The 12,823-nt window shown below is 35.2% G+C and overlaps 1 protein-coding gene across 1 annotated transcript in view; it reads right to left on the bottom strand.

Moving 5' to 3' along the window:
* Nucleotides 1-397: 397 nt before the first annotated feature.
* Nucleotides 398-12,823, bottom strand: part of Ppp1r3a (protein phosphatase 1, regulatory subunit 3A) — a 32,915-nt gene continuing 20,489 nt past the window's right edge. Inside the window, exons 2-4 of the mRNA XM_013019978.1 lie at nt 4,904-4,959; nt 4,677-4,798; nt 398-2,752 (exon numbers count right to left, since the gene is read on the bottom strand). Coding sequence (XP_012875432.1) covers nt 398-2,752; nt 4,677-4,798; nt 4,904-4,959 — 2,533 coding nt within the window. The remainder of the gene's footprint in view (nt 2,753-4,676; nt 4,799-4,903; nt 4,960-12,823) is intronic.

Below are 12,823 nucleotides of genomic sequence, written 5' to 3'. Positions count from 1 at the left end.
CCTAGTTTTTAAAACTGTAAGGGAGATGTGCTCCTAGAGCCAAAAAATGTCACTTTACAGCTTAAGAAATAAATGCAAGAAATAGCACTTTAAGTAGTGAAGAGACATGAAGCATTGCAACTTCATAGCCGGCTAAGGAGCAACAGCTGCACCTAATTTCAACTTGACGTGCTTCACGTCTCATATTCATATAGGTATTTAATGATCCAAACATAATGGTCCTATATAGAATAATTACTTATATGAAGGAGCAAACTTCATACGCATTCCTTTTTAAATGATCCTTCAAGAGAAAAACTGCACCGGCTCTTTGAACAATGAATAGTCTCTTTCACCAATCCAAATGTTTGGGGCTAAATAGCCTATCTTTTAAGGGAAAATAATAATAGTGTCAAGATTATTTCTTTTTGACAGGTTCTTTTTGTCTACCCCCTACCCTGTATAGCCAGTACAATGAAATCAGGTAGAATGCCAAACCTATCATTAAGTCAAAGTGGTAGATGGTTACAAGAAATATCAGAAACAAAAGGAAATAAGGTATTTTAGAAGTGCTAGATTTTGAAAGTGGAGCCTCATTGCTTTGAGCTTCATTTGCCTGGATAGAAAGACTAGCGGAAGTAGAGCTCTCCAATTCCTTGTGACTTGAAGAAGATTGTGTCTGTCCGGAGTGTATGGAGCCTTCATTTTCATGCTTTGTCTCATACGTGTTATCAAAAGACTCATTGGTTAAAATCATTGGCCCTAGAGATTTTTCCACAACACATTCTTCTGCTTGGAAAATCTGGCCCATAGATCTTGCTTTTCTATTATATGAAGTCATTTTTTCTGAACTTTTGAAAACATCTTCAGGTTTAGACCCAGCATGACTGTGGATTTCACTTGTTGGATTATAATTATATTCTGATTTCGTAGGAATAGATTGAGGTGTCAGAGTAGTAATTGTATTCTCCCCAGCAATTGCCTGTTCAGAAGATGGCACTGACGTTTTAGTATGGTAACTGTGAACATGAGAGGTGTTCTGAGAAGCTCTATTCGTGTCTGAGTTGAAAGCAGAAGGAATTACAGTATCTAAGTCTGTTTTCCTTGATACTTCTTGGAAATGCCCCAGGTCTCTATTTGCTGGGACTTTTCTTTTGTCTGTTGATGACATTCTGAAATATAAATCCAGTTTTGACATTGCTTTTTGATCTCCTGTAATGAACTGTGAAGATTCTTCTACAGATGTTATATTTTCAGTACCATGTTGCTCCCTGTCATGTGTCTTCCCAGGATTGTACATAGACATGGCTTCCTCTTTCCCCATTTCATCTACACGTACATTACAAATATCCAAACGAGATTCCTTTTCAAAATGCTTGTCATAGATTACCCCTGCTGTATCCCGTTGACAAAGGGTATAATGTGAATCATCGCTTCGCCCTTCATGTGGATCAAACGCTGTTTCTTTTACCTCGATGGGCCTGTCACTTCGCGCTGTCTCTTGAGGTAGCTTAGCAATTATTGCTTTTTCTCTCACAGACATGCTTTCTGGAGTACTTTCTGATGTTGCCTTAATTATATAAGCTGTATCTCCTTGTGATTTCTCAGTAATACCATGATCAGCTAGTGAAGACAGTTCATAGTGCTCTGTTTCTTGGCAGGTAAACAATTCTTCTGTAGAAGTAGCTTTCAAGCCTTTACAATCCGCTGCTTCTTTGATCTGCTCAGTTACATTCACCTTACTCCCTCTTGCTTTTCCCTCACTTTCCAGAACATTCCAGTTTTGTATATGCAGGGTGTTCTCATTTGGATCTTCAGGATTAATCTGATAGGACTGTTTTCCTTCAACTTGGAAAAGATAAGCATCTTTCAAAACATTTCCATTTTTTGATGAACCCACTCCACTGGTTGTTCTTTCTAGACTGGTGCTTTGGTCAGGGGAGAGATGTCTGTCAGGAGCCATTAATATAGCTTCATCCCAATGCACGTTTGTCGTTGGTGAAGGAGGTATACCTGCTGTGGTCACCCAGGTGGTAACTTCAGCATCTTTACTTGACAGAACGCTTTCATTTCTGGTACTAACCTTAGTACCTTCCATCCTTATTTCAGTGTGTCCCATTTTGCTTTCTTGGTCATATGAGATTGATCGATGCTTTTTCTTTTGCTTTGCATTAACACCTAGGCTTATTCTTTCTTCCATCTCATCCTTCCCCTGGCCATAATCTTCTTTGGAAGATACTTTTTGTGCTGATTCTTCCAGATAGGTGGGTACATCTGAATGGAAATCCCTTCTTAAATATTCCCCTTCTTTTATTTCCATTTTCTTAGCTCCTTCTTCACGAATGTTAATAAGGTTACCTGGTTGTTCTGAAGATGGATGTGGTATTTGCTCTCTGCCTCTGCTATGGGCTGGATTAGCATTATCATCCAGGAGTTCTTCACTGCTGATATTTAATTGAACTAATGCACTGTTACTGGTACCTCCCACTATTGTCATCATTTCTCCTATATCTGTGGTAATTTCCTCTGAAGGTTGATATCTCCACTTATTTCCGGAGGAATATTTTTCACTGTTGTAAAATTCTCCCCTAAAGGAGCTTTCTGCTGATGACCTAGGAGACAAAGGTCTTCCGGACAAACCAGTGGCTGTTTCACCATGACTTTGCTTCTTCTCTAACTCCTCAGTTTTATTTGGAAAATGGACTGAGTCTGTTGGACATATACTCTTTTCACCTCTGGAATCAGTACTTTCAGTTATTAAATGTTGATTTCTCTTTGGGGATTAAAAAAGAACAAAAAAATTAATAACCACATGACCCTTTTAAAGCACACAGCACATGAGGTAGGTTTTATTTACTCAGTTAATAATTATCTAGTGTATTTCCTCAAGTCCCTTCCTTTGTGGATTCCCTACGAACTCACTATGCCATAGGTTTCATGGAAGATCTGGGGAGACTATGACTTCGGAATGAGATTAGTAAGAAAAGGGGTCCAAATTAATCACCCTCCTTCTCCACTTGCAAATATCACATTGTATTATTCAACTATTCGTGCTTGTCATTGCCCTTTCTCCTCACTTAGAATATACACATTGATAGCTCCATGCTCATCAATTAGAGAGCCGCTTCCTGGGTACCCCTTGCTGCATTTACACTTGCTGGAAAGGTGCCCCCATTACAGTTTCTCTTATTAATATGTTTTCTGCAAAGCTTCTGCAAACTATTAATAGCAAAACGTCACTCAAAGAAAAGTGAGGGAGTTAATGTCTCTGCAAATTCTGTTTTAATGACCCACTGCCAACTGGTACTCAACTGTATTTGAGCTCTTCAGTGATGCCAACTGTCAGGATTTAACAGTGAGATGCCTGTGTTTTTTTTCTCCTCATAACTGACATTTGCATGATCTCAATAATTATATGCAAATCTTACGTTTTTCCCCTTCTTCTCACATAAGGCTCATGTTACTTGTCAACTGCACAGCTGTCTTGTAAGCCAATGCCTGTGGGTTCCACAGATTTGGTTGTATTTCCATCTATTATAGAGCTTCATTGTTTTATGCATTAACATCAGCATAGAGTAAATTAGCATCTAAATTACAGCTCCCTGTTCATTTATTGGACGTACAGTCTCATGAACTTCTAAACAAACTTTTGTATTTGAGCCTGCTCATTGTAATGAGTTATACTGGTGAAGCATGTGATTTTTCAGGGCTCTTTCATTATATTCTGTAGTTTGAAAAAAAAGGCAATGTTAACTTTCAGCTGGTGAGAATTCTCACAATGGGTGACAACTTTGTAGTTTCTTAAAGTTGGAGCAAAGTAAATTTCATACTTTAGTGATGCGCTTGCCATATCACTATAGTAAAGGTGGATTGTGTGAGGAGAGATGAGCTCTATTTCTTTTCAGTTTCAGTGCTGACACTTGAAGACACCAATGCCATTTTAATCTTAGATGATTATGAATCCATGTATCCTGATGATATGAGTTCCAGCCAAATATAATAAAGGTTAAATTGCATTATGTGACTCATTTATTTCTATTTCTTCCTTTGTGTTAAAAATGCTAGCTAAACCATCTCCCCTGCCCCATTCTAAATAGATTGAATGTTCACCAAGTGTGAAATTTATGATAACAAATTTAATACTAAATTGTACAGTACTGAATTTGTTTCCTGTCTAAAAATTATAGCACTGGCTATTTCCTTCTCACTCAGTAATTCAACATTTTATAATGATAGAAAACTTTGAGATTCTCACCAGGCTAGATGTGAGTAAAACCAAATGCTGCTATGTGCGAGAATTGTAGACATATAGAGGTAGGTAGGTCCCTAACAATCAACTCATCCAGCCCTCTCATTGTGCAGATGAGTTAGTTATGCTAAGTGTACACTTGTCACAAAGATTAGAAATGCACATCAGGATAGTGCTACCTCTCCTATAATTCCTAGAAACTATTATTCAAAGCCACTGGTAATGAGATAAGATATGAATGTTATTAATGTACCACTGCAAGGACCAGCAGGAACACTCTGAAATCAAAGTGGCTTGTTGATCAAGCTACAGAGGGAAGGACAGAATAGACTGTGCTTTCCCATTTGCAAATTCTATTAGTTGATGGCATTGAAAGGCAGACATTGCAGCATCTTTGAAGCATAAATGGATTCATCTTCTCTAATACCGTGGCAACCAGAACACTTACCTTCAAGTCTAATTCATTTTCATTATGTGCATCATGTTTCCTGTTTACGTCTTTTACATCTTGATTGCTGGCTTCTAGGTCTTCGTTCTCATGAGGACAAGCTATTGTTGGGATGTAGGTATCTGAAAAGTATATGTCATTTTTTGTGGCTCTGTAAGATCATCTTAATTTTAGACTTTAACAAAGCAGAGAGTATTGTTGAAAAATTAAGTAAGAATGTTTATTACCTGTAATCTTTGAATCGTCAAAGTTACATTCTTCTGATGTTTCTGATGATTCTTTACTGTTAAAAGTAACACAAAGTGTTATATTTTGTTCTATTAACTACACCATGTGTTTAGTAATGAGGAAATCCAAACCAATAACTAATAATCCAAAGAAATGTAATTTGATATGACTATATGCATGTAATATTTTATATATTTTTAAATAAAATGGAGCTTTTAGATTATGTAGTAGTAAATATAGGCAGTTGAAAATTTTTACTAGTTTACACAAAGCCATATTTCTAAACAAGATTATTCTGTTCACTTTAGATAATATAAAAGTAAAGTAAAAATACAGATGAATGTACATTATATCACCATCATGAAATTAAGCTTTGCAAGAGTATTTTTCCTTTGATTTAAATGCTAATGTTTTATAATCTACTAATCTACAATTATAAAATTGCTTTAGTAACTCTCCATAGAAGGAGGAAAACAACATACAGCTAAATACTGAAAAACAGTTCAATTTGTACTCAGTTAAAAGATTTCATATGGAAGTGCTTCTAGTTAATTTTGTAAGCAAGACTTCAGTTCTGTCATGTGTAATCATTTTTTCCTTTAAACTGATTTAGGTTACATTTCCTTTTTACTGTATTCTGTGTCCTGACTGGAAAAGATAAATATCTTTTTTCTTTCTAAGATTTCTCTTTGTAGGTGGATTTTGTGAATATTAGAGTTTAGATGTGTCTACCACATGCTATAAGAAAAATTGTTAGAGACAATATTCTGATTTTGTATAGCTACATTACAAATCAGTTTAGCAGAAATTTTTAACCCAGTTTCTGAATTTTTTTGTACTGTCTCAGCTGAATTCCTTCTCTTGATGACCTCTCAATTTTTAAAAGTAGTTCAGATTTTTTATTTTTAATGTATATTTTTATTGTAAATGTACTGTAGAGAGGGGTTACAATTACATTAGTAAGGTAAGAGTATATTTCCTATCAAGCATTGTTACACCCTCCTTTGTTTTTCCCCTACCATCCCTTCCTTCCCCATCTCCCCAACTAGTAGTTCAGTTTTTAAGAAGCTATATGAGACAAGAAAACAATATGTTTTTTTTAATCTCAAAAAAGTGATTAAGGCTCAAACTATGTCTTATTATGATGATGTCTAAGAAAAACATTTATTAAGAAGAGAGGTATGGAGATAACATTACATACTGATAAATACACAAGGAAGGAATTGAAATAAATAATGCTTAGTATTGTTTCAAATGACTTTGTACAAAGTAATAGGAAATGAACAGAATTCCTAAAGTGAAAAGAATACAATAATATCAAGTATATCAAAGGAGATCTCTAAAAGGTGAGAAATATACCATGTACATAGATAAGAAAGATACCAATTACAAAGATGTCAATTCTTTTTTTCAATTGATCTGCAGATTTAATTCAATTGTAACCCAAACTATAAAACTACCTTTCGCTGAATTTGAAAACACAATTCTAAAGAGAAAAACAATGGGCCAATGATGGTTGAAATAGCAGAGAGACTTTAAGAAATGTTTCAAGTTCATGAGCTCCTATTAAGATTAAGCTGTGAAGACAATATTAGAGTAGTATGGGGACAGAAAAAGTCAACAACAAACATTGACAACTTTTGTAAATAGAAAATGGAGCATGTCAGAATATAGAAAAATAAGGCAGCTCTTAAAAAGAAAGGCAGAAGAATGAGTATCATATAGGAAAAGATGAAAAGAGAACATAGCTAGAAATCATACTCTAATTGGAGTAAGGCCTCAAATCCTTAGAAAATAAATATGAATATATTTTAGTCCTCACAGTATTTTCTTAAATAAAAGTAAGGATACACTACACAGATTACAAGTATCTTTCAAATTTTGTTCACTGAAAGACTTTTTTTTTCAGTCCTGGGGCTTGAATCTGTGCCTGGGTGCTGTCCTTGAGTTTCTTTTGCTCAAGGTAAGCACCCTACCACTGAAGCCATAACACCACTTCTGGCTTTTTTTTTTTTTTAGTTTATTGGTGATAAGAGTCTCACTCTCATTGGGGACTTTTCTGCCCAGGGTGGCTTCAAACCAAGATCCTCAGATCTCAGCCTCTTGAGAAGCTAGAATTATAGGCATGATTCACCAGTATTCAGCTAAAAGATGTCTTTAAAAAATTAATATATATATATATATATATAATCTGTCAGAAGACATTTGGACTACACAAAATAGACCCAGAAGTCAAAGACATTAAAGATCTACTAAAATGCATATGAAAAATAGATTTAAATTCATTCAGTGGAGAGAGGGAGAGGATTCACACAATAGAACATAAGAAAAATATATTTATAAAGAGATGTGAGCATTATTAGAAAAGAGAAAATGGGAAAAAATATAAGTTGCTAGCACTTATACACATTTAATTGGTAAATTCTTAGAAATGTGTCAATACCAGGAGTCCCTCTGGTCACTGTTTTTTTTTATTTCAGTGCCCTTTGTCTTGTATAGGTACTCTTGGGCATCTTTGTCTTCCCAGATTTGGGGAAGGGAGGGGGAATCAGAAACTGTGGGACAAAAGGTTAACTAACACAAATCACTATACATTATGTTGGAAATGAGCTTTACAACTGGGTAGGAGAGACATTGTGGGGTTAGAGAAAGAAGGAGAAAATAAAGGAGTGGGTAAAACAGTTTAAAAAGAAATGTACTCATTACCTTATCTAATTGTAACCCCTCTGTACATCACCTTTACAATAAAAAATTAAATTAAATTAAAAAGAATAAAAGAATATTTTTAAAAGATACATCGGCTCCACGGGCTTTCTTGCCCATTTCTGGTGATAGAATAAATGGTGAACACCAATTTGGAAAGCAGTGTGACATATTTTTTTCTGAAATTTAACCTGTGTAATCTGTAACTAGTACATTTCCTCTTGCTTGCCAAATGAAGAGAAATTCTTTGATATACTACTTGGGGCAACAATAACAATATTTATGATGTCTTTGTTGACAACTGAAGTGACATTTGTACCCATTTACAGAAAGGTGGTTACAAAAGGATGTTATATTTTACAAAAAGGAATATTGTAAAACACTCAATATAAATCACAGGAAAGTACAGCACAAGTAAATCTTAGCAATTTAATATTGAGTGAATAGTCTCTAATAATTGTTTTATGTATATATGAAAGTGGAACCAGGAAAATTGGAGAGATGGGGAAGAGTTATAAAAGGGGTGAAATTGATCAAGGTGAAAAGTGACATTGATCCATTTGTACTTCAATATTAACATTCATATTGAAACCACTCTGTACAGCTACTTAATATATAATAAAATTAATTTAAAAATATGAATTGCAAAATAATTTTATATAATTTAAATTGATTTTATAAAATATATATTAAGTACATTTGTAATCATAAAGAGAGTTAACTAATATATACATATATATGAGCATAGAGGTGTGGAGATTATAAGAAAAATTACATGATAAAAGAGAGCTTGATTTGTAGAATTACATTTGCTTTGATTCTGGGTTTTTTCTTCTAATCTTTCACTGGGAAAATAAAATGCTTCACCATCCACACTGTGTTCTCCAGAATCAATAGCACTCTTTTTTTTTTTTTTTTTGTCAGTCCTGGGGTTTGAACTCTGGGTCTGGGCGCTGTCCCTCAGCTCTTCAGCTCAAGGGGAGTGCTCTACCACTTGAGCTACGGTGCCACTTCCTCAATAGCACTCTTAAGTAGTATTTGCAAATACATTTTATTATTTTAGTCTGTTCTACAAAGATGAATTTCTAAAGAGAAATAAGGCCAATGTAGGAACTTTACATGTTCTAATAGTTCAAGAAACCTGCTGTTGGGTTCTTCTCTTTCCCTTTAATACTACAGCTTTTAGCCATAACAACAGTTCCTAGAACATCAGAAACACCACCCTACCTCTATAACTCTAAATTATTATACCTGTGCTAGAAATAAAGAGGGGGGAACAATGGGGTGCTATGTATCTCCTAAAGTCATTTGGGTATGGGGTCAGATCGCTAAATTCCTCATACTAACAACAAAAATGCACCTCGATGCACCAAGTCACTTGGATTTAACAAAGCCTACTGCTCCTCTTAGATGACAAGCACTTCAGAGATGTAATCATTTAGATAGGTGATTTTGTCTCTTCAACTTTCTACTAGTTTTATATGCATTTTCATGTGCTCTGATACTATTTGCAGAATATTTAGGACAACACAGAAATGAAGCTTCTAACTAGAGATTCTAAAGGAAGTAACCACAATCCCTTTCGATGGAGAATTTAGGACACAGATAGGGGAGGCAAAGAGGATAAGTTTTGTTGAAGGAAATACGTTGGGCCTTTAAGGCTTTTCAGCTTAGAAATGAAAACTAGCACTTGAAAGAAAAATGCCTACGTATGTCATTTTTCTTTCACAATATTAGGCTAGATCTACCCGGAAAATTTGAGGTAAATTTATCCTATGGAACTAGTAAAGTAAAAGAGAATTTCTTATAATTACCTGGCAAATGTATTTGATAAATACATGGGGAAAAAAGTGAATGGATTTCAGGCAATAGCATGCTTGTGAAATGTAAATGTGATTTCAAATTTATTATAATTTATGTTTATTCATTCAATCACCATCAAGTTTATTGAGTACCCACAAATTTCCAAATGTTGTGTCACCAAGATAGACAAGAAAAAGTCTTTGCTTTCATAAGGCTTCTAAGGCTAACCAGCTAGTGAAGGTATGTGTTCAAAGAATTAAATAAAGCAAGAACACCAGAGTGTGCTTAGAGAGGAGCAGAGAAAGCTAAAAATAGCCTCCAAGAGGACCAGAGGACATGGCCTGCAAGCTGAAACCCAAAGTAGCATCAGTTAAAGAAAAATGAGAGCAACAATTGCACATTGAAGGTATCATATGCAAACACCTTATCAGTAGAAAAGCATTAGTCTAAATATGCCAATTCAAGATAAAATGTGGAGCTGGGTTCCTTTGGGTCATGTCTGTAATCCTAGCTACTTAAGAGACTGAGACCTAAAAAGATCATGGGATTGAAGCAACCTGGGCATAAAAGTTGCAAGAACTCCACCTCCAGTTAGCCAGCAAAATAATTCTTGCTGGACTTGGGGCTCCAGTTGTAGACTATTATCTATAAGCAATCACAAATGGGAGGGAGGGAGAGAGCGGGGGTTGCTGGCAGGCCGACTGATAGAGACAGAGAGAGAGAAATAGAGAGAGAAAGACAGAGAGGCAGACAGGCAGAGAGAGACAGAGTAGATGAAACTTGGAAAAGTAAAAGGTAAAAGCCTGGGCACTATTTGGTAGTAAACTAAGTCAAAACAGAAAACTTACATCCAAACAGCACCTCTCAAAATATGGTTCACAGGTCTCCTATGTGAAAATGATCTGGTGTTATATCAAATGCTGCTTTAGGAAATGAAAGCATATCCACTGCACCACTATCTCTGCAGAGTGAGATTCTGCATTTAACTAGAATCCTCAAGTTAGGTGAAGTGCACCTGTGTTTGAAAACGCTAATAACTTTAGATGTAAAAAGGCTGCAGGCAGACCCTTTAAGACCACAAGAACTTAGCGCCAGGGGAGTGAGTGCTCTTTATTCCTTAGATTTTGCAACAGACCACACTCAACTATTCTAAGGACAGCTGCTGCTCTATGCATAAAAGAAAAAAATGTGCACATATTCCATGTTTCCAGGAATGAAGAACTGGATTGAAGAAAAGAGCAATCTTATATGCCTTACAGAATGAAATGATAAATCATGGATGGGAGTAGGAACTGAGCAATGCCTTAAGTCTATCTAATGAATTAAAGATAAATTAATTTGTGTTTCAGAGTCAGATGTTAATCAAAAACTTTGAATCTCATACATAAAGTTTATTTTAGTGTTTCACCAAATTTTTATAATTCTCGTAAGAGTTCAGCTCTATAAGGGATCTCAGACTTGGAGGATCTGCACCAGTTTATAGAGAAATGTCTAATTAAATAGTACAGCAAAACTCATACAAGTTATTTAGTTTATAATGCTATATATAATTGCAAGTGTCTTGGTGTTCCTGCCAGTATTCTTTCTATAGGGGATTAATGCAAAAGTGAAAGAGCAAACATTTCCATATAAATCTTGCTTCCCTGTTCTTTAAACCTGAATAAGGCAATTACTCACCAGGTGACCTGAAGCCAAATACTTAGCTTCTTTGTGCTTTATTTTTTCTCCAAAAGTGGCTTACTCTTTATACAGGAAAAAATTGTGTAGCATAATTTTCAAAATATGAAGGTATTAATGAGTTTATCATTATTATTAGTAGTAATGAAATATGTATCACATTTATGATTACTTTTATCTTACTATAGGATCCATTCCCTTTCCCTCTCCCTTAACCTAGAGAGCTTTCTGTACTTTAATATATATTATATTCTCACACATATTCAATTTCTTAGTTATTTTTAAGAATAAAATTGGCATCCCATGGTAATACACTTGCTTTGTAAATTTGAAACCCTTTACAACTTTGAGGGGAGAGGGAGGAGTTGGGGAGGTAGAGAGGGAAGGAATAACGGGAAAAACAAAGGAGGGGGCAACAATGCTTGATAGGAAATGTACTCATTACCTTACTCATGTAACTGTAACCCCTCTGTACAGTATCTTTACAATAAATATATATTTAAAAAAGAAGAAAAAAATCAGATCCTCAGTAAGAGTCAACTATTATTTTAAAAATGTTCAGTCCAAACCTGGTATGCACTGTAATGTTAGTTCATACCTTCTTGTATTTCTCAATTGATTTATTCAATGTTGGGATTTAGCCACCATAGCAGTTTCTGGGTAGGTTGTGCATCCATTTTTGCAGTTATGATTAGTTTTAACTGTCAAACATACATCAGTTTTTAGTATAATAGATAATATAAAAATTCTTCCCAAAGTCCAGTAATAATTATGTCTTTTAAAATATAAATTAACCTTCTCAGAGACTTGTCCCACAAAAATACATTTGATGTGATCCAAATTACCCAATCAGTTAGGGTAAGCAGCAGAATTAGCTGTTAAGAAATAAAGCAATAAAGTGATGCTTTTGACTATTCCATCAGTAGTAGGGAAACTTTTTTTCTTCCAAAAGTCCATTTCGGTATAATGTTATTCCTAGACCATATAAAAGCATGGATGCCAACAGATAAAACATGAACAGACAATAAGAAACACATGAGAAGAATTTTTCCATTCTGTCCTATACCAAATACTTTCATGGGTCTTTGTAGGCTGGATCTCCTCACTCCTCATTTCCCAAGTAAGTCACCCTATCAAAAATTTACCCTTATTTGCAATAGCTAGTATGTGTCTGGGACAAGTAGAAAAAGTCAAAACCTATATACATATGACAAGATAAGATGAAGTTAAGCGAAATGAACCCCAAGATAGGGACACAAGTGGTTTTTTCTTTCTTGCTATTGTTTCTAACATATATATAATGTACCATGTGATTTTTTGTGGCTTTGTATGTCCCTCCCCCACTGTATAACCCCTGTTTTCACTGTATTTGATGTTGGTATAATTTGGGAGAGGGGAGGGGAAAAACAAAATGTTTAAATAGGGATATAGGTTGACCCACTGCTCATCTACAATGAGATGTAGAAGACACTATGTTGAAAAATGAACTTGACAGTTAAGTTGGGGGTGGAGCGAGGAGTGTAGTTGTGGAGGTGGGAGGGCAGGGATGGTAGAGGAAAACAAAGAGGAGGCAACAATTCTGGATAAGAAATTTACTCATTACCTTGCTCACATAACTGTAACCCCTCTGTACAGTATTTTCACAATAAAAAACTCATTAAAAAATTACCTGACAATGCTACCCATTGAATAAAGAAGACCACATTCTGTGCTTGCCTCTCACTCTATGATAGACA

The sequence above is a fragment of the Dipodomys ordii genome, unplaced genomic scaffold (assembly GCF_000151885.1).
Source record: "Dipodomys ordii isolate 6190 unplaced genomic scaffold, Dord_2.0 Scaffold48, whole genome shotgun sequence".
Lineage (NCBI taxonomy): Eukaryota > Metazoa > Chordata > Mammalia > Rodentia > Heteromyidae > Dipodomys > Dipodomys ordii.
The sequence above is the reverse complement of the archived record's forward strand: the minus strand, read 5'-3'. Positions and strand labels throughout refer to the sequence as shown.